At 37.6% G+C, this 22,954-nt stretch overlaps 1 protein-coding gene across 1 annotated transcript in view; it reads right to left on the bottom strand.

Moving 5' to 3' along the window:
• LOC131577678 (uncharacterized) overlaps positions 1-21,341 on the bottom strand; it is a 50,954-nt gene extending 29,613 nt beyond the window's left edge. The window contains exon 1 of the mRNA XM_058835719.1: positions 21,226-21,341. Within this exon, the coding sequence (XP_058691702.1) occupies positions 21,226-21,243 (18 nt within the window). The 5' untranslated portion in view covers positions 21,244-21,341. The remainder of the gene's footprint in view (positions 1-21,225) is intronic.
• Between the last annotated feature and the right edge of the window lie 1,613 nt (positions 21,342-22,954).

The raw sequence follows: 22,954 nt of genomic DNA, 5'->3' as shown, positions 1-22,954 counted from the left end.
CAAAGGATTGAGGTTGTTAACTTGTTAATATTTATTGTGCAATGAAATATCAACCTTCATTCTTTGTATGAAGCTTTGCATCTTAAAGAACAGCCTGTAGATTTTTAAAAGGCATCATAAAGACCAGGTCTAGAACTATTCATCATGTTTTAATGTCTCCTTTCAAAATAACATCAGTCATGACATCAGTACTGAACTATTAAGTGAAATATATTTTGTTTGGTACTTTCATTTTCTGTCATGGTAACATGGTCCACTAGTGTGTTAATACAAAGGAATCCCAGGGACTCATAGCAGCTTTTTTTCTCAGCTGAAACTCATGACAAGAGTAGAAATATAAAACATAGAGTAACATTTCTATGGGCATGTCTGAACTTTTGTTTGATTTTACCATTTCTGTATATGTTTTAGGGCAAATATAGTGCTTATAGAAATGCAGTGCACAAAGCCTCTCGTCTGGTGAGAATGCCTGACCAGTCTTGAACAATTCTGTACAAAGAACACATGATCACTCTCTTTGAAGTGCTAAATCTAATCTAAGGTCTATATTTTGCTCAACTTCTACTCAACTAAGCTTTGATGTATCACAGCAGACCAGCAGGTATCACTAAAACATAAAACATCACAAATTACATTGGCAGTTCTGCTTCCCAAAGCAGAAGATCCCACAGTGAGATGTAATTTTGATTCTAAATTAGCACACACTTATCATAGCACTGTAATCTGTCATTAAAGTTTTTATCTACATATTTTATCTTTGTTTTATCAACAACTTGCCCACTAAGAGCAAAGCCCTTATCTCTCAGATGGACAGATTAAGAGAATGACAAAAGGGTGGGCAAGCTCAGCAGTTATATCATTACATCAATAATAAGAGGGAAATCAATTGGCTTCAATAAAATCAAAATTAATCTTTAGTTAATCATTTCAGAGAATTTATGATTTCGAAGTATTTTCTTTGAATTTTCCCGTCCTTAAGATCCCAGTTTTATTTAGGCCAGAGAAAAAAAAGCCTTTTTCTATATATTATTTTAAACACAGGCAACTAATCCCAGGACTGCAGAACCAGCTGGGCTGGAACAGGCCTCTGAGATCACTGAGAACAGCCTATGACCAAACACCACTGTGAGAACTAGACCATGGCACTGAATGCCACATCCAGTCTTTCCTTAAACACATCCAGGGCCTCCACCACTGTGAGGAGCTAGGGCCCGGCGGTCGGAAGATATCGTGGTGTACGGAAAGATAGAGTCACCCCCCTCCTCTATAGTTTATGGTAATTACCCCCCTAATTAGCCAATAGCACCTAGCTGTGATGAAAGCAGATGGGAATAACACTGTAAACCTAGGTTATAAAGTGTCAAATTCTCCACCAATAAACACCATTTTTGCCATCCATCACATCGGTGTTGTGTGTAAATGGACCAAGTGACCTGGGTGGGGTCACTGTGCCGTTCCTGAGCCAGGTCCTCTGCCTCGAAGAAGGCAGCACACCACCTCTCCAGACATCCCATTCCAATGTCTAATCACCCCTTCTGTGAGGAAATTCTCCTTAACATCCAACTTTAACCTCCCCTGGCACAGCTTACAACTGTGGCCTCTCATCCTGTCCTTGGTTGCCTGGGAGAAGAGAGTGATCCCCACCTGGCTACACCCTCTTTTCAGGTGACTGTAGAGATCAAAAAGGTCTCCCCTGAGCCTCCTTCAGCTCCCTCAGCTCCTCCTCATCAGACTTTTGCTCCAGACCCTTCACCAACTCTGTTACCCTTCTCTGGACAAGCTCCTGCACCTCAATGTCCTTCCTGAGTTGAGTGGCCCAGAATTGGAGGCAGATCTCAAGGGGTGACCTCACCAGTGCCAGGTCTAAGGAGTTGTTGAAAACTTCTCCCGTTACATTCTCATGAAATTTCCATTTCAGTTTCCAATCCAGATAATTTTAGACAAGTTCAGATACATTAGTTTAGATATGCTAAACCATATGAACAGGGTTTTTTAAGCTTCAGATAAGAAGGGATAAGACCTCCTTAAAATACAAATTAAAAAATTGATAAAACTGTCACAGTTCATCTTCCTGAAACTATCATTTTCTCTTCTACTTAGAAAACTGCCACCATTTTATGATAGACTATTCAAAAGACAAGATTTTTTCCTTTGCTCACAGACACTAGATATTCCATCACATTCATTAAGCGCATGAAGAATGTGAAAAATATCTTTTGTTGTCATTGTCTTTCCCTTCCTCTAGCAAGCTCCATAGAGGGACTGTCCATGTGGTTTGCCTGTGGAGCTGAGTGACTCATTTCTTTCCTGTCAACATGGATTTCTTAACTGACTCTAACAAAAGCAGTGCTGAGCCTTAGTTTGGGGTGCAGGTAAATGATAAATGTTTGGTGTATGTATATTTGGAGTAGGGGTATATGCACAAAGATTACCCTACCTCTACCCGTCCAAGATATGTCATATATGTGCTGTACAATGATTTTCAACTTCAAGAGCAAGAAGTAAAAGGAAAATAGTATTGCTTCAGCTTTTCAATATTTATGTCAAAACCAAAGAGGCAATGATTTACGAAGAGAAATTGTATTTGTGTACATGACTCCAAAAGTCTTTGAAGTATTTCTAGCAAACCCTTGTGAAAGAGATCAATATTAAGCAGCAGCGATGGAATTTTCAGTTCTACTAATGCTTTAAGCTGATAATCCATTTGGAGTAAAAGTATGTCTAAATTTCTGTTCTAGTTAAGTAGCCCTTCCCTCTGGCTTTGTAGGGCTCAGGTGCCAGCTGTGCTTACTCAGGTGCCAGCTGTGCTTACTCCAAATCAGCAAACACAGTCCAAACCTAGAAAATTCTCTTATCAGCCTGCTCTAAATTCCCAGGAATCTGTATTCTGAAAGTTGATTTTTCAGTATCGCTTCATACATATCCCAATAGAAGGCATTCTTCAGGATTAGGGATTTCATTTAAGAACTTTACAAATAAATTTTTCCTCCACTCCCTGCTTTATATCTCCATGTTTTAGAAACCATCAGAACCCAAAGCAGCAGAGGGCTTTCAAGTTTGCTTATAGCTAGAAAATCTAGTCTGTGAGACCCTGGTGTCCTTTTGCTATTTCTGCTTACTGTTGCTGTTTAATGAGCAAAACACAAATCCACCCAGACACCTATCAGAACTTCTTCATTTATTCCAGATTACACAATTTTTGTTTCTCTTTTCTGCTTGTTTTTGTTTGAAAGACATGAGGACTTGCTGAACTTTACTCTTTAAGTCAGTTTCTAAACAAACAGGCGGGTTTGCTTCCTTTTCCCATCCTACTCTGAAAGAGCAGCCTTCATCCTTGCTGCTTGTACGACTTACTATTGTTCCCATCACAGACAATGTCTTTAACAAAACATATTGCATTTATTTAACACCTTCTTACAAAAAAACAAAAGCCTGTAAGCAGACTGGCTTTTCTGTCATGAATTTACACCCAAAGACACACAAATGGAAATTATGGCACTTTGAAAATTCCAGTTCGTAAGATTTAGGATAAACCAAGTGGAACAAAATATTCTCCATCAGTTTTTCACAAGAAAAATTGAAATAAAATTGGTGATATTTCTAAAACTGAAACTTTTCTGTTTTTCCAGCCAAAGTGAATTGTTTTTTCTGGCATCAGTTCAGTGCTGATCTATCTCCCTGTCTCCCAGGAGCAGCAGGTTGGTTGTCTGTAGCACATATTCCTTGTCTTTGGTAGTGCTTCCTGTCTGGACTACTGCTTCTAAGATAAACTGCAGTGTCCCATCTGTCTTCTGCACTAATTCAAGTATTTTAATTAGAAAATTATTTAAACCAGCTTTTAAAGATACTCAGTCCACCAAAACACTGAAAACCACTCCTATCACGAAAAATCAAAAGGCAATTTAGGAAATTATTAAAAGCAGTCAAGATGCCCAGTTTAACTCTTAAGTCAGCACTGAATTTTTCCTATAAATAATTAAGAACAATATAGATACCTTTTTCAAGGATAAACAGCAGTAACATTATATAAAATTTGGTAGAAATTTCCTGTCTGAGAAACTGGATATAAATGCTTTCTTAGTCAATTTGGTGGTCTTGCCACTTCATAAAATGACTTTTGAATAAGTAGAGCTGTTTAATAGCACTGTCATTGTTATTTAGCAAAAGTATTCCTTCACTTCTGAGTCACATAATTGTCTCTGTTTTAATATTGACTGCATTAATTTTTCTACTATTCTAGTATTCATTGTGAAATGAATGTATATAAGATATGTGGGTGGAGATAGTACATTGTGGACATAGATTAGTCCATGGAGAAATCAAACATTTATTGTTTCATAGAAGTACCCATTTGAATATTCCAAAAGCTTTAGAATAACTTTTGGGGATTTGGCTTAAGTCAGCACATGCCCAGGGCACTTCTTCCCACCACCTTCCTTCGTGTTTGTGTGTGAAGATGTGGATGCATACCTGAATCCCCTCAAAATAAATTCCACGAGACAAGCCCCACCATGCTGTCCACCTCAATAAGAATGAAAAAGAAGTCTTATGGAGTCCTGGACATGTCTTTTCCAGTGCAACAGCTTTAGATACATTTAAAGATATTTAAAGCTAAATGAGAACTGAAATCCTTCCTCAGAGCCAGCTACAGGGAAGCTGTGTCAGCCCTCAGAGTGCAGGAACATGAGCTTGGTTGCCCAGATGATATAAATGTGCTGAGCCTGCAGAGACCAATTGCCTTAGAGGATTTCATGGTGAGACATTGATTTATACTGTTCCATGAAGAATGATTTAGGGTAGGGTTTTTATTTGAGTGAAAACAAATAGGAAAATGTATGGCATAGTTTAAAAGATAGAAGATATAATCCGTCTGGTGAATTTACTACTACTCTAGAGATAATAACAATATGCTAAATTACAAATAACAAGGAAAATAATTTTCTCCTGAAGAATATTCATTCACCAGTATATCCAGAGGTTGGTCTGATCTCCTTTGAATAAAGCTATATACCCCTGGATGGATAGTATACAGTTATTTTCATACATCTTGTAGGAACCATAAAGAGATACCTTTTCCAGAAAGTCTGAGCAGCTGGTCTGACTCAGTGTTTGAAAGTACTATCAGATACAAGGTCTGCAAGGTAGGCAGTCACTAGTCAATGAGCATCAAACATAAGTATTAACTGCATGTACTGAGGACCACCTTTCCCAAAAGCAGCCTGTCATCCTCCTCTGCAGTCAGTCACGAATAATCATATGACAGAAGCATGGTATCATGCCATGTCTGCTCTAATAGATGTCCTTTTAAATGATAGGGTAATTTTTAGTTTTGCATAACCCCTTCCCTAAAAAGGGGTTTATGCACTGGGTATTAGTAATTGCCAGTTACATTTAAACTGTGTTCAAGATAATTTGCATTTGACGTGTAAGGACTTCCCACTGTGCAGAGGAGATGCATCATATTCCCAGGGCTGAACAAGGTTCATCCAGTAGATGGAAATAGAAAGAGCTGGTTGCTCTCTCACTTCTATTTCCTCCACTTACTCAAGACTTCCTAACTTCTGTCTCTACAATCATGGGGAGATTGGTCTGATCTCATGCTGGCCACATGAAAGGAGGAGTGGCCATTCGATCTGTCATACGATGTATTCACATAAGGCAGGAAGAGTATGGGTGGGAGTGAGGCATACCATCAAGAGATATTGACATTTATGATCAACACTGAAAACTATGCTGACTGTGAACTTGATTTGGAGACTGTTTAAACCTTACCATGCCTCTGTCTTAATGTACATTTAACAGAGAGAAAAAAATCATGATTTTGCACTTAGGTTCCATTTCACTCACAAAAATTCCTTTTCAAGAAAATACTTTGGGGTGATATTTAAAATGTACATGTATGTATATTTAAGCAGATGCCAAAAGCATTTATGAGAACTTTAAAGAAGTCTAAATTCCTGATTTTTTACTGATTCAATAGGAATTAGAGAGTCAGGAACTTTTAAAAAAATCTCCTTGTATGATTCTCACATTTAAGACCATAGAAATTAGAAATTAGGCAAAATATTTTCTGTAGTATTAAAAAATGAATCACTGAAAGATCACAAATAAACACTTACTGTCTATGGCAATGGCTCCATAGAAATTCTGGATTCAACTTTCATGGCCTATTGCAGATTCTTGAGCCATCGTGTTCCACTTTCCATGAGCATACCGTGTCTGATAAGCTACAGCATATATTACTGTTCCATATGATAAGCATGTATCAATGTGAGGAAGAGTGACCTGCTCATTTATCTCGATTAGTATGCTCATTGCATGGCTAAAATCAGTGAGTTTAGATTGTTTCTCTTTCTAAGTGGGGAAAGAAAATGTGCCTGAGCAATGTAGAATGAGAGAGAAGCCATCTCCCTTTCACATCCGTGGCCTCTGAGCAAACACAAACTCACAGTCTGCAGGAAAAAGGGAAGAGTGAATCAAGGAGCCTTGCACCATTTGTGAACAATTTCTTAGTGTAAAAGGACAATGACAACTAGTTGTTTCAAGTTGTTTGCTGCCTGCCTCAGATGAAAACAAAAATATAATAAATAATTCAAGGGAAATCATGGCCTTTGACACTAAAGGAAATTTTGAAATATTTTCCCCTTATTAAAAAAAAAAAAAAGGAAAACGTTTCCTTTTATTTAATCACAGCCAATTGCACTTGGTGGCATTTTCTTTTTATTTGGCAGATAAACTAAGAAATCAATTATTGTTCTATATATTGTACAGTACAGTACATTGCTGCACCTTTCTGAATACCTTTTAAGTTATGGCCCTTACCTCCTGAGGTAGATTTACAGAAATGGGGGTTGTATTTTTCTTTCTAAGTCAATAAAATCCCAGGGGAAAGAGGAATGTTTTATGTGACAGAAATTCCCAGACTGAAATTCCTAGACCTTTCCATTAATTTATCAACCAAGCAGAATTTATGAGGTATCTAAATTGGAAATGAGATGTGTATCTTAATGGTCTGTTTCCCCTGTAAGCAAATGAATAAATAAATAAATCACACTACTCTCGTGGACAAAATGCAAAGTTACTTGCATGTTTCTATTCAGGCTCTAAATACTTGCAAATCATGATGCGAACATGAGAAAAGAAGGGTGGTAGAAAATTTGTCATATACCCACGATCCAGTGTGCAAGAAAAAAAAATTCCATTTTTTCATAAGATGGAAAGCAATAAAGATCATTAAAAGGATAAAACACTTTAACAAACAAATCACAGATTTTAGAACCCTCTATACTTCTTGGATGAAGATGTAGAAAATATTACTCAGCAAATGTAGAATGCTGCATGCCACAAACATTGAAAAAGCAGTATAACTCATTGTTATCAAGGGGTTTTCAGGTCAAAACAATTTGGTGCATTTAGATTTTCATGATAAATTAATATTAGAATCAAAAACCTGAGTTTACAAGGATGTGCGTGATGGCCTAACCAAAACAAAAAATTGCAGGGAATGGTAGCAAGAAATCATGTCATATCTACATCTCCATAACTCATAAAATTAAAAATGCCATCTACTTTTACACAGAAGTTGCTATTCCAAAATACTTTTTAATTTATTTTATTTTTTTTAGTGCTGTATTTCCAGGAATGTAATCTTTTATATTGCAGCTGATCAAATGTAAATATGTTTCTGTAACTAGCATTCTTGGAACCTGCTAAGAAAATTGACCTCCAAACCCCACTTATGAAAACTGGACATGCATGATTGCTCCACACCAACACAGAGCATGTTCAGTTAATGCTTAAATTATAATATTGTGCTAGCAACATAAACTGGAATTAAACCTTTTCACTACCCATCTGCATCTGAACAGTCATAAATTGAAATAAGTGTAGAAGAGATGTACTCAGTTTCAAGCTTGAGCCCCTGGCCTGATTATGTTATGCATGTCAATATACATTCTCTTAAGTAAAAGTGGTTCAGTGAACACTTGTGGTAAGACAAAGGGAGACTATTGTCCTCTTACTGCTACCCAAGATACTAGTAGGAAAAAAATAGGAAGTAAATTAATGGGGGAAAACATCAACTAAAGATGAAGCTGTTGTGTTATGTTATCATAGTGTTCTCCTATGCTGAGAACACAAGCAGAAAACAAAAAGTGTCATTATTTTTCCCTTGATCACCAACCACACAAAAATGCATAGCACCTCTGAGGAAACCAAATGCTACACTTAACCACGTGTCACAAATCATCACAAACAACAGGATGGAGCTTCTGGAAAACTGCAGTTTGAGAGTTGAAGAGTAGCATTGAGCCCAAGGCTTTCTACAACCCTCAGTTCTTTCTATTTCACATGTGCCTGATGCACTGCACAGAAGGCTTTGTGTTTTGATTTGGGTTTATTTTCTGCTTTCTTTTATCTCAATTCTCTTCAGTTCCCTTGTCCCTTTCTACCTCTTCCCGAATCAGTCTGCCACAGTGACACCTGCTGAAGCCATCACAAAGCAGCCATTGGGACACACAGCACATAAATGGATTCCACAGGGGAATGTTTTCATCAATATGATTTGGTAGTGAATGGTTGACACACAAAGACTGAGTTTGTAAGGCTCCAAAGAGCTGATACTTGTGTTCAAGAGCTTTAATTATATTTCTGGCAAAGATAGCTTTTTACTCAGGGTAATGCAGATCCTTGGAGAAGAAGATATAATGGACTGGAAGAGTCACTGGGCACTGTCAGAGAAACTGAGTCAGGAGTAGAAAAAATTTCTACAGTTGGTTGGTTTGTGTTATTTCTTTTTCCCTCTTAGAGTCAGGATATGGATTACACAGGACTTATGTTTCAGAGGGAATAAAACATTCTCTGGCATGGTAGCAAGCATTTGTTGCATTGCACAGATATAATCCCAGTATCTATTCCCATCATTACTGGTTGCACAGGGTAGAGAGACTCTTATTTTAGCCCATTTTGATGATTTGATCAATTCTGGACCTGAAAATAGAAGGAGGACCTGAGAAACTACCAGCCAGAAAGTATCAGCTTCACCTTCAGTCCTGGAAAGGTGATGGAACAGATCATTATGGAGGACATAGAAGAAGGTCATCATGAATAGTCAGCATGAATTCACCTAGGGGAAGTCATGCTTGACCAATCTGATAGCCTTCTACAGTGGCATGGCAGAATGTGTCGATGGGGGAAGAGCAGTGGATGTTGTCTGACTTCAGCAAGGTCTTTGATGCTGCCTCCCATGGCAACCTCACAAGTAAGCTCAGAAAATGTGGGTTGGATGAATGACCAGTGAGGTGGATCAAGAACTGGCTGAATGGCAGAGCTCAGAGGGTCGTGATGAGTGGAGCAGGATCCAGTTGGAGGCCTGTATCAGTGGTGTTCCCCAGGGATCAATAATGAGTCCAGTCTTATTCAACCTGTTTGTCAACAGCCTGGATGAAGGGGTAGGAAGCACCCTGAGCAGTTTGCTGATGACCCAGATCTGGGGGGACTGGCTGATCCACCTGAAGGCTGTGCTGCCATTCAGTGGGATCTTGATCAGCTGGAGAGCTGGACAGAGAAAATCCCAATGAGGTTCAACAAGGACAAGTGCAGGGTCCTGCAGCTGGGGAGGAATGACCCCAAGTACCAGCACAGATTGGGGGCTGATCTCCTAGGGAGCAGCTCTGCTGAGGAGGACCTGGGAATCTGACTGGATGGCAAACTGACCACGAACCACCAATGTTCTTGTGGCCAGGTAGGTCAATGGGATCCTGGGGTGTATTGGGAAGAGTGTGGCCAGCAGCTTTAGCCCTAGTGAGGCCACATCTGGGGTATTATGTTCAATTCTGGTCTCCACAGTTTAAGAAAAACAAGGATTAACAGGTAAGGGTCCAGCAGGGGGGTCACAAAGGTGGTGAGGGGTCTGGAGCATCTCTCTCGTGAGGAGAGACTGCAGGAGCTGGGCCTGTTTAGTTTGGAGAAGACTGAGAGGGGGCCTCATCAATAAATACAAGTATCTCATAGGTGGGTGCTAAGAGGATGGTGCCAGACTCTTCTGGTGCTCAGTGACAGGACTGGGAGTAATGCACATAAGCTAAAGCACAAAAAGGTCCAGCTCAACAGGAGGAAGAACTTCTTTATATCAAGGGTAGCAGAACACTGGAACAGGCTGCCCAGGGATGTTATGGACTTTCACCCTCTGGAGACATTCAAAACCCACCTGGATATGGAACTGTGTAACCAGCTCTAGGTGATACTGCCTTGGAAGGGGGTTTGGACTTTGCGATGTCCAGAAGTCCCTTCCAACCCTAAGAATTCCATGATTCTGTAATAATATTTAGGAAAAGAACATTTAAATTCAACTTCATACACAGAAGCAAATTAAAATAAATTAAAAGTGTTGAAATGATATTTGGAGCAGATCACACTGGAACACAAATCTGACTCCCTCATGTTGTATTGACTGCAGTCAGGCTTGCACAGTTAAATATGATGACAACTGATGGCTCTGCATCTTGCCTTCCAGAAACCCTGCCAAATCCTACTGACACTCTCTGCCCTCTCTCCCCTGAGCTCTTTCAATCTAACAACCCTGAAGTCTAAACATATTAGAGAAGTTTTCATTCCAGTCAATTAAAGGATACATATTTTGGTCTCATTTTTGTCTTATTTCATTCTTTTTTTGGTTTGTTGTGGTTTTTTTTTGTTTTTTGTTTTTTGTTTTTTTTTACATTATTGAACAGTCTTCAGTTAGACTACGATGGTTTCTTATATATTTGCACAGTAATTTTTTAAAACACTTACAAGCCTGAGATTTTTCACAAATACATAGTGTGATTTTCATCAAATAGCGAGAAAATCCATCACTATTTACTTCTAAATGAAACTCAGAAAGATGGTCTCCATCCCGAAACAGTTGCAAAAAGCAGCACATTACCAAGAGAACATATTATATGTGAAAGAAGAGCCACAGGCAGTGGAGAGTAAATGAGTAAATCTTAGGGTGTACTTATTTTCAATATAGAACTATGTGAAGCGAAAGCACAAACAAATAAATGGGAAAATAAAAATTTCATTAAACTACCATGGGAAAACTTCTTGCCTTTTCATTTTTTTAATAATGACTAATATTTCTTACTTCCATTGGGGAAGACAGGGACCAGTGAATGGAAGAGAGGGAAATAAGTTTCTATTTTAATCAGTGCATAGTCAAGTAAACTTCTTTACTGAAATTGGCCAAGGTAGCAAAATAGCACACACACGAACTGAGATCTGGAAAATTCTAGTTTTAGTATAGATGAAAAGAACTTCTGGTCTTCAACAGTATTACTTTGAAGCAAAGGAAATTGGTAGTAACATCCACATCTCTCTTGGCACTTCCCCTTCACTGGAGAAGATAGCGAAAAAATATCAAAACCTTAACAATCATCTTCTTTCTACAGGAAAGCCACTCACTACCACGGATTCGACAATAACTTATTTTTTACAGCAGCTCAACTCTGTGTAATGATATAGCATTTATTTTTAATTTTCTTTATAAAGGCAGCTGAGTGGTGGGTTTGGGAAACATAGAAAGGTTCTAGAGAAGACATTCAATGTAATTTTGTTATCTATGAGCCCTTCTGGACCTATAGGTTTTCACAATTCAGTTTGTCTCAGTGAAGGCAGAAAAGCAGCTACACAAACAGACACCTGCCCCACTATCTTGTCAGCAGCTTTTGGTCTTGCCAGAAACAGAAGAATCATTAGCAAAGATTAAATACAGATGTAATGAGCAAGACAAGACAGGGAAGAATCCCATATAGTCAATCTTCGCTATTCAAATAAGCAATTTACACAGATAGCGTGTTTTTACAAAACCATATCTGACACCATATTAGTTCATATGACTTCTGTAAGCCATCTAGGTTTCCCACCACATTTATCATATTAAATCCAAAGCAACTACTTATCAATCTTCAAATATGATGTACTTTTCCACATAAGACAAACCTTTTGCCAAACAGTTGATTAAGAGTGATAAGAAACTTCAGACTTTGCTGATGTTGTCAAACAGGATGCTAATTTAAGCTATTTCTGGTGATAACATTTTCTTTTTTTCTTTTTTCTTTCTCTCTTTCAGTCAGTGTCAACATTTAGTCACATGAAACCCAGACTAAATGCAAACAATCTTAATCCAATGCTAACACAGAGACCTTTTTCCCCATTGGCTTTTCAGGGACTCTGAATAGCAGCAAAGTTCCTAGAATTTTAATGGCTGTCATGTTGGTGCTTCTTCCAAAAATTTTCCTCCCTGTACTGTAAGCAAAATAAATTACTGTTCTGGTAATTGTAAAGCTGTCATATGAGCATTATAAGGGTCCTTTCTCCCCTGTTCTGAAAATCAGGAAAATATGCTTTTCCATCGACCTTCCCAGGTTAATCCAAATCCCCCCTTCGCAAGAACATCTGGAGGAAATTAAATGCAATAACACAAATCTTTCTAAATGGTTTGAGTTGATGCTTCCATAAAAGTCTTATTTCATTTATGTTCTTATATTTCCCCTGTCTTTCCACTCTCTTGTTCACAGATAATAAAAGATATTGCTTACATCTATCAAAAGACTTTTAAGAGCTTTAAGAAGCATGGTAAGTTCAACCAGTCTGGCCTTTACTGGTGAAAAAACGTCCCAAACCAAACAGTGCACATGACTTACGTAAACTGTTAGATTTTAAAGCCTGAGGTAAGTTCTGTGACACACAGTCACAGAAAGAACTCTCAATCTTTTTGCACAAACCCCTTAGACTTGGCCAAATGGTTTCTCTCTTCCAGAATGAGTTTTCCATGTACCAGGAAGCTTGCTCATGGCTTTTCATTGGTTCTGTCACCCCTTCATCCTTTGGCCTCTGCCATCACCCCCAGCACCCTAACATCTCCCCTGCCCCATAATCTTACTGTTTTCAGAGACCAAGGGTTTTAAAAAGTTTAAAATTTGGCTTAAGTAGGATATGAATCATCCAACATTAAATGCAGACTGCTTCTCCATCTACATCCCTGCTCATGTACATAGGATAGCAAATAGAACAGTATTCCACATAGGAAAATCATATAATAATCTAAGAGTAGTAACCCGTGCAGTTCAAATTTTTTGTATGAGATAAATTACAAAAATTATGCAGATAGAAACATTACTTGCCTTTTGCCATTTAGAAAATTTTCTGTTGTATCCCCTGAGATAACAAATTCAGTATCTCAATTACAAAAAAAAAAGGAAGTATCTATATTTCCCTTTCCCCTCTTTAGCCACACAGGCCCCACAGTGTTTTCTGAAAAGATCCACCTGAAATGAGTACTGCCAGTGTTGTATTGTGACAGATCAAGGGCATCTCTGTCTTATAAATTTATTTAATGGCTGATATTGAAGCAGATGCCCACAGCTGATGGTTCCATATTTTGTCTTTGAGGGCTACTGAATTGAAATTTAGAGAAAAGCAGCCTTGCTGTTGTATTTTCATAGTGATGCCATGACATCTGGAATACAAGTCAGTCAATTTTACTCTTAGTTAATACTCCCCTATGGCAATCCACCCCAAAAACAGATCAATTACAATTATACACTTGTGCTAAAAGTCTATTAGAGGAACATGTGACCTGATAGTTAAAATCAATCAAAAACAGACCAAGAAATTTTATTTCTAGTGATGAAGCTGAAAGTGCAAGGAGTCAAGTGAAAGGATACCTTTCTTGGTATTTCCCTCTTGATATTATCTCCTTCTTTTGTATCATTATTAAAGACCAGGATAATCACTTCGGCCTCAAGCTTTCACTTGCAGGACCCAGATGGGGACTAGCTCTGCATTCAATCACATGGCCTTCCTGTTTTCATGCTGCTGGTCTGACGGCAGCAGGTTAAAAATTTCTTGCCTGTGGATATGTGTCGGTAGATATGTTAATGCAAACGTGCAAAATTTAAGCCATAGATTTCTAAGAATGGCTTGAAGTGAAGCCAAATATTCTGAACAGTTACCTCGCAGATTTGACTAGAAAATCTTCCATTTTGGAAAAAAGTTACAAAACTGTCTATGCAGAACAGCATTGGACAAATTTCTTTGATGATATCAAAACTAGTGTTTCACTGAATAGGGTCAATTGGTATTTTACAAAATGAAAAGTTAATTTAGTTGTTTTGGTTTTTTTCTGCTAAGATTTATCTCAGTTTTAAAGAAATACCCTATTTCAATTTGGAGCTCCAGAAATATTTAATAATGCTCTATTTTTAAACTACTAGCACTAATTTAGGATGACAACTAAGAATCTGTAGAGCACAATCTGCATTGCAAAAACTCAATTTTTCTCTAATGACTTTCTAAATATTTTAATTTTCCTTTGTATTTTTTTTTTCTTTTTCCATATTCAAATTGCTAACAGTTTTACTAAAATGCCACTATGGTTTAAAAATAGTTGAATCTAAATATATTTTAAATGGATTAAAATTATTAAGCCATGCTCCTCACTACAAATTGAAATCAGGGGGGGCAAAGTTCTGAAAGAAAATTTGGGGGTTTTTTGTATATTATGTTTCTGGCTTGGTATGGTTTTGGCCTCAGCACTGTTTTACCACAATGAGTTTTAGAGCCTTAGAAAGAGCTTTTCTGTATAACCTTTGTACAATCACATAGATGCCTACTGAAGCTCAGTAACTCTGCCTCTTAGTTTTGTGTGCAATTTCTGCCAAATTTCACATTGTACACCTGTGATTTTGTAGGCTGATGGGTCTAACACAAGAACAAGACTTGGTAATGAGATGTCAGCAGCCTGCAGATAAGGAGGTTTGACCTTGCGATAGGAAATTGATGACCACATTTTCTAAGATACATGATTATAGATTGAGAGTCTTTTGGAAAGGAAATGTCACTGTTACTTTGTCAATAAATAACAAATATGATGAAACCATGTAATCCTGTAATCCTCTGAATATCAAGGTCCAGATCTGCTCTTTCTGAAGCTAGCAGGAACTTTGTAAACAGTTTGAAGAAATTTTATCTTAAGAGAGAGTAACAGCTTATGCAAAAACTGCCACCATTTGAAAACAACCCACTGATCTGGGTATGGATAGTGGTTCTGGAAAAAAAGAAATCTCAAATCCAAGAAAATTTGGCCAAACACAAGATACATAAATAAAAACTTCTGAAACCAATCTTCACCTGGGGTACTTCAAATAAAAGGAAATTTTAAGAAAGTTACATCAGAAAAAAATAATCAAAAATAAGGGTGAGAGCATGCAGAAATGCAGAGAATGTAGGGATAAAATTTGAGAGACTGTTCATAAAGAGTGTAAAAAGTTTAGTTCAGGAAGAGTTTACAAGACCTTCCTTGACATTCTGAAGAAAAGATTTTGCAATGATTTCTTTGATAAGCTTTTCCTGAAGTATGTAGTACTTCTTGATAGGAAAAAATCTAAGCCAGATGGAAACATAGTGGACTATTCGAATATTCTCAGTTCTCACAATAAGAACCATCTGTCACGCTCCAAGAATCCCATAATATGCCACTCCTTCAGAAGATGTTACAGGTTGGGGTTTTTTTCTTTGTCCGTGACCAGTTCATTATTATTAATTAGCAACTTTCTATGTATTTTTCTGTACTGTATTTTCAGTACTTTTCTGTATATTGGGATGGCAAAACTGTGTTTATCATATCAAGGACGTCCCAGCACTTAGCCAAGTGGAAATTGAAGAAACCATAAGGTATTATATTGTTGGGGTGTGACACTGATAGCTCAGTTCTTTTCTTCAGGACTAAGATTAACGAGAGAGAGACTGCTTTTGTGTTAAGGCTCAGTTGTTTCTTATTTTCTTATCTATATTACATATTTACAGACAGTGAGCAGCTATGTACACTAACTAACAAGCTACAAAATGGAGGGATGAACTGTCTCTCTAAGGTCTTTTAAGTGTCAGCTTGCCCAATAATGAAATGCCAAGTAACTTATTATCATTTATAACCCAGTAACCAAATACTTGTTTTTGCAATGCGGATTCTTCCATCCAATCACTTAATATTACCTAAAAACTCTAGAAGAAGAAAATTAAGAAGAAGAAGAAGAAGGAGAAAGGGACAACACTCTAAATCCTCCATGTTGTCTCTTATTCACTAATATAGCTTAAACTCTAAACTCTAACTTTCTCACCCAGTGACTTAATATAATCCTATCTAACTTACATGTTCACATTCTTAGCTTCTCCACTTAGTTTTAGAAGCTTTCTCCATGGTCTTAGGGAAAACGCAGTGTTTCCTTGAGTGTCTGAGCCTGTCAGCATAGATAAAGGGATATTTTTTGTCCTTCTGACTCCAACATTATATGAGAAAAGGTTGAAGTGAAATGCTCAGCTCCAAAGCTTGAACAAATAAACAGAGCAGATAAAAAGCAGTTTTCTTGCTCCTCTGTGCATTCAGTGGAAAGAAACTATCAAACTTTTGCACCCTACTGATCCAAGATGCATTAAAAATCTCTCTCAGTTGAGAGCAAAATGTGTCAACCACCACTGCTATTCTGGTTCAATTTAAGGGGCAAAAAAAGTCTATTTTTTGTAAAAGCTGTCAGTGGAAAAACTCTCATCCAAACATTCATTCATGCTCTAGAGTGGTCATGTATTTCATGTTTAATGAGCCAAATTTAGAGAAAACAGATGCTGATAGCCAGCACTGACCCATGCTGAGTGTTGACAAAAGGCATATAAGTGTGGCACTATTTTTGTGTGAATGTAAGACAGCAACTTAATTTAGGGCATCTTCCAAGCAGTTTTGGTTCTCTCTGTTGATCAGCTGTAGGATGCACATACACAGTACTTTTTGTATCAGATCAGTGAAGACAGTGAGCTCAGAACTTTCTTAGGCCACTCCTGGAGGTTTCTAAAAGAGATTCAGAGCCCCCAAAACCTGAAAACAAAGCATACACAGTAGGTATGGAGGTGACATTAGGCAAAGTGAGGAGCTGAATCCCTTCTGCAGTAATCAACTCACCCTGAAGTGAGAAATTCTCTTATTGCTACTGCAACACATGACACTTAGCAGGGTTATTGCAGAACACTCACACAGTTCCTCACATGATAATTGTAATTGTAATTGTAATTGTAATTACATGTGTTGCCTGTGCCTCTGATCAGGTAGAGGCAACAGGCATGCAATGGTCATGTATTAATAGCTGAGGAAAAGCTACAAGTGATGACAAAAGAAGGGATGGAGGAAGAATATGACCTTTAAATATTAAAGGGGATATCACATTGCCTCTGTCAGTGTGTGAATAGATGGAACCCGTTCCTTTTCAGATGCCTTTTTTTCCTTCTTTTATGGGAATACACTGGAGCTGAGCACTAATGAGTAATGCTTGGTGCAAAACAAGGATAATATTTCTGAGCAATAAACTCTAATGTGAAACCCTGTCTAGGAGCACTGTAAATACTTATACATTCTCATCAAACCTTTTTTTACAAACCTTTGGTAACAGCAGCAAATATTATGATTTCAACCTAACCCCAGTCTAAATCTTTACTTGATAAGAGTGCTACACACAGAATGTTTCCCCCAGATATCTGCTTTTATTATGAGGCTAAATTAGAGAGCCAAATGTAAGGAAAATACCAGCAAAATACTTTTCTTGAGACTCTAATCAGAAGCTAATTTTGTATTCATATCCATTCTTGTTTTCATCTACTCATAAAAGAGGGTGGGGGACCTTTGGACCATGGATTTTTTTTATTTCTTTCTTTCTCTGGAAACAAGGTTTTTAAATTCTTCCAGTAGTTTTTGTTTATAATAGAACCAAGATAAGGCATGCTGTCCTACAATGTATTTCAGCTACAGACATTTTTACCAAGATGCGACAAATTTGAAATCATCTCAGTTGTATATGCCAGCTGCTAGGGAATGAATTTCTTTTACCATTAGGTCAATCTACTTCTAGTGTTCAGAAAGCCAGGATGCCCTGCTTGTCACTGCCTGTGAACAAACATGGTTCATACTCCCAGTATCAGTAAACCACCCCAAAATTGAGCTTGTCCTTAGTATTTCCCCGTAAAGTGACCTAAAACCCACACAGAGACAGATGTCCTTTAGTATCAAAATTAACCCTTGACGTGTGAGAAGAGTTTAATCCTAAGGATTGCTCAATTCTGCAAAAAAACCAAAACATCATCTACTTTTCTTCTTATTTTGCATTCTTATTTTCTTTTTTTTTTTTTTTTTTTGGTGTATTTTCCTATTTGATTTCTAACTTTTAATTAATTTATTTGTTTTTACTGTCTGACTTCCTTGTCATACTTAATAGACAATAAGCCTCATTCCAAGCCTCATGCACATGGACAGCCACTTTGTCAGAGAGACCAGCAACACTGGCTGGAAAACTGGCTAGAGGGAAAAAAAAATGTTGCTTCCAAGAGCTCTTCTCTGTCACCAGCTGCATGGGGGACAACGTGCTAAGGGTCTGCTTTGTATGAGAAGGGCACTGTCTCCTATGTTTCACCTACTTTTCTTCTTTTATTGTCCACTAAAATACCTGCTAATGTTGTATACCTAGTATGCATCTCCAGTGCCTATTTACTAAACATTCAAAAAAGTTCCTTTTGTATTTCCCACACATTGTCTCTAATGTTTGAAATTAACAACCCATCAAAGGTTTGCTAAGGTGAATTAGCTGAGACAGAGCACATAACCAACATGTCACACAGTAATTTAATTAACTGTGAGCATGTGTGTCACAATATGAAACGGTAAATCCAGACAGATATAAGTTGAACACTTCCTTATCCATCATATTTTATCAACACACTGGTTCAATTCCATATTTTTAATCCAATTCTGTTTAAAGGCAAAAAGTGTCAAGCTGCCCAAAGTTTGGAACCGAGAAATAGTAAGGGAGCTTTCCGTCCTTGCCAAGTCAGACTGCCATTAGGTGGTCTTATTAATTCACTTCAATACACCAGGATATTTCAGTCCTCTCTTTTCTCTGGTTAAGAGGGAGCCATCAAGCTTTGCATCCTTGGGAAATGAAGCCAGCTGAGACTTGTGAGGTCCAAATACTGAAGCTGGTTGATGTACTGTAACATTATTACTTCCAGGACTCTAGCAGTGAATACAATGAACACTACAGAAGAAATGCTGCACTTAAACCACACAGTTGCATAGAGTGGGGTTCCACCCACCAGGTGAACTGATACTAGAAAGTTTTGCACAGACTCTAGAAGGAAGCTCAGAGAATAATAGATGAGTTCATTTTCAGGGTAAAAATCATGAGAACAAAGGAAAACTCCAGGCCTTCAGCTTCACATTCATAATCAGAGACTTTACATTACAATTTTATTCATTTTCCTTTTGATAAATTAAATATTATATTGGAGGTGACTAAACAACTGTGTTCAGTAGAAATACTGGAAAAATAATGAAGATGGCAGCCAATTCTTTATATATTATTCACAGACACAACATCCTATATATATAATCTTAGATATGCTCTTTTGGAGCCCAAAACTTAAATAACTTTAAAAAAGCAGCAACATTGGAGAGAAAAAAGAAAAAGAAAGCTAGTGCACTTATCACCACAGAAGGGAGACAGCAATACCAACAGTAAATGCGTGCCTAAATGGCTCAGCAGAAACATCCTCCTACGTCTGATAACTCTCCATACACAGAGCAATTCAGTGCCCTTTGAACATATACACAGTGTTTCCCGAAGCAATTATGATGCTGGCGTATGGTCCATTTACCAAGTAAGAAAAAGACAGACATTTTAAAAGCATTGTCATGACCATTATGACAGAAAAAGTTGGGCACTATTACAGGTCCTGAGCCAACATTTATTTAAATAAATGGAAAGACTTTCCCTGACTGCAGAGTGTATTTTGGATATGGTCCACAGTACTTGGAGAGTGTTGCTTACATTCCTGGCCTCATAAAGAGCCAGAGACTAGAGCACCACCAACACTTAGCTAAACAGAAACTGTTCTTTAAAAAAAAGCCTATAAGAAATAATAGGGAGGAAAACAAAAGGTACCCTTGGAATTCAAGAGGCTTCTAAAAATGCATGACATGGCTCTTACAGAAATTTTAATAAACCTGTGTTATTCAATAAAGTACTGTAGCTGTGTTGCAATATTCTACTGATAAAATTACTGAGTATGATTTTATGAGCATTCTCCAGTAAGTGGTATGACAGTTTCTATAAAACTGTAACAATATAAGACCACATGCCATGTCTTGTTAAACACTGTCCAAGAAGTCCTGAGAGAGATTTGTGGATACAGCATTGTGCTTACAAGTCCTAGAAAGTGTTTAGTTTAGAGTCAACCCTAAGGAAGTGTCTGTTTTCCAACTATGCTGTAGTGTTCTGCAAGGCCCTCACCTCAATCCTGAGCAAAAGTTCATCTCAGAAGTGGAAGTTTGGTTGACGTCAGCCTGGAGTTTCCTGCCTTCCAGTATCTCCACTCCTGGCATTGTTTCCAGCCACCCTGCAGGCCTCCAGCATGGAAGCAGGAAGCTCATGGTTCCTTGTCTTGATTTCCTCCCTCTGTGTTCCCTTTCACACTCCCGAGCTCTCTGACAGCCCTAGGTAAGGACAACGTTTTGGAAGCAAACAAAGTGTGATTGCACCACTTTGTGCAGTGCAACAAAGCCCCAGAGGTATCTAAATGCCCAGCCGGAGATGAAGTACAGATAATTCTGGTTAGGAAGGGTACTGAAGATGAGCCAGCTGGAACTTATTCAGGACAACACCAAGACCAACATGAAATACTACAGCAGACAAAGCCCAAAATGAGACCATCAGTCCATCTGAGGATGGAATTTGGAAACATTTGCATTAACAAGGTTCCGCTCTGCATACAGAATTTCACATATATCCCAAAAATGGATTACCAAACTGATGCAGTTTCTTTTCTTCCTCATTTCAACTACTGCAGATCAAACCCTCAGTTATAAAATTCGTAATTCTCTAGGTACTTTCACTGCCACCCCAGTATTTCAAATAACTCTTAAACTGTGACCCATGTGTTTCTTTTTCTTTCTTGCAGCTATTGAAATGATGCAAAGCCCAGGTTTCAAAAAGGTGTGCAACTCTTGTTCTAAGCAGCAACATTTTTCAGAACAGTGTTAAGCTCTACCAGAATCTCACAACCAAGTGTGAAAAAAAGCCAGCACAGAAGCAAATGACAAGGTACCTAGGAATGTGCAGGCATCAAAACCTGTGAAAAGGTGCTAGAACTCACCTCATCCTGTGCTAACATAGCACCAATCCTTCATGGACATGAATTCCTCAGAGTTGTGACTACATGTGGTGTGCTTGCTACATTCTCTCCTCCAGCTTTGCTGCGCAGGGATGTTTCATCCTGAAGTAAAATGAAGCATAAGAGTGTTTTGGATGAGAAAAGAACATAGACATGATATCTATAAAATATGACCTACTCAGTACAAGTGCAAAGAAAGAAAAAAGCAGTTTCAGTAAAAGGTTCTCTAAAATAAAATTTAAACAAACAAATCAATGTTCAGAGGGCAATGGAACAAGAAGAATTGTTAAACTTACTCTAAACATTAATTTCTGATGTTTCTTTTTATTTAGATTGTAAATTTATGCAAGATTTTGACACAAAGTATACTAAAACACAACTGAGAACCATTAATTGAGAACTAAAGTGACAGAACAGTTTAGAGAAACATAAATTCAGCAGTGATATAGCCAACAAATCTGACTGCCAGTGCAGAGCTCCTTACATCATCCAAGCATCAAACATTGCCAATAAAAGAGTTTAGGTTTCATGGAATATATAACCCAGAATGACTGTATAATAAAAATATATGAGTGTTCAGAATTTTATATGGATTTCAAGAAAGCATTTCATATTGTATCAGCAGAATTGGAAAGATAGAGTGGTAAAAAGAGAGAGAATTATTACATTGACTTAAACACTAAAGTGTATAAGTAGAAGATGGTACAGTTAAATTATGTACACTGCTTATTATATTACTTATTATGGTCTCCAAAGAGCAAGCCAACACTAGTACACAGCGAGGCTTTTTTCTTGGAAAAATGGACTCCTGCCTTCTTGCTCTGAGAAAATACGTCCTCTCTTTTAGAACTGATGTGACAACAGCTACTTTAACACCAAAGTGCTTTAAATTCTTTAATGTCTTCATTTCCACATGCCTCTGGAAATGATGTTATTAATGTTTAACAGATTATTAATTGTTGTTTTAAAAGACTACTAAGTTATTTTATTGCCTGTTTCTGTTTAAGAAAATTGTAGGAGCACAGGTCTCACTGACTGGAAAGAGACCAAATACAAACAAATACAATCACAAACTTTTAAAATATTTTTGGATAGTTGTCATGACAGGGAACTTAATACAGATTACCCTAACCCCAGACTGGTACTTTAACTTCTGAATGATCTTTTTTTCTATGACAAGATGACATTAAGTCAGCAGACAGAAAAGTGGACAACCAGGCCATATTCTCAAGAAAGAAGAAGAAAACAAAAGCTTTACTGCTAGTTAAGCTCTCCCACTTGTGCTGCTCCACAGAAACAGTCTTTTTTTTTTTTTTACTGAACTTAGCAGGCACAGAAAGATGAAATAACTTCAGCCTTAAAGTGGTGATGATGATGAAGAATACCAAAGAGTAAGAGAGTGAGCACTCCATAAGTAAGTTCTGCTAACAATATATATAGATCTAAATGCTGCTCACTCACACAGCTCACTTCCTTACCCGTCAAAATCATTGGTTAGTTAATCCTTATCATGCTGCATCATATTCATAGATAACTCTCACAAGAATCAATAGTAAAGAAGCTTGTTCTTTTAACTTGGCTGACTCTTAATTAATTTAAATTAATCATTTTGAATGAACTTTATTTAGCAGAATCATTCTTATAGCAATTACCATCTATATTTGTGGGGAAAGGGGTAGAGGGATACAAAAATTTAGGATATAGATTTGGC

This window comes from Poecile atricapillus, chromosome 3 (genome assembly GCF_030490865.1).
Source record: "Poecile atricapillus isolate bPoeAtr1 chromosome 3, bPoeAtr1.hap1, whole genome shotgun sequence".
Lineage (NCBI taxonomy): Eukaryota > Metazoa > Chordata > Aves > Passeriformes > Paridae > Poecile > Poecile atricapillus.
This window is presented reverse-complemented; position numbering and strand designations above follow the sequence as displayed.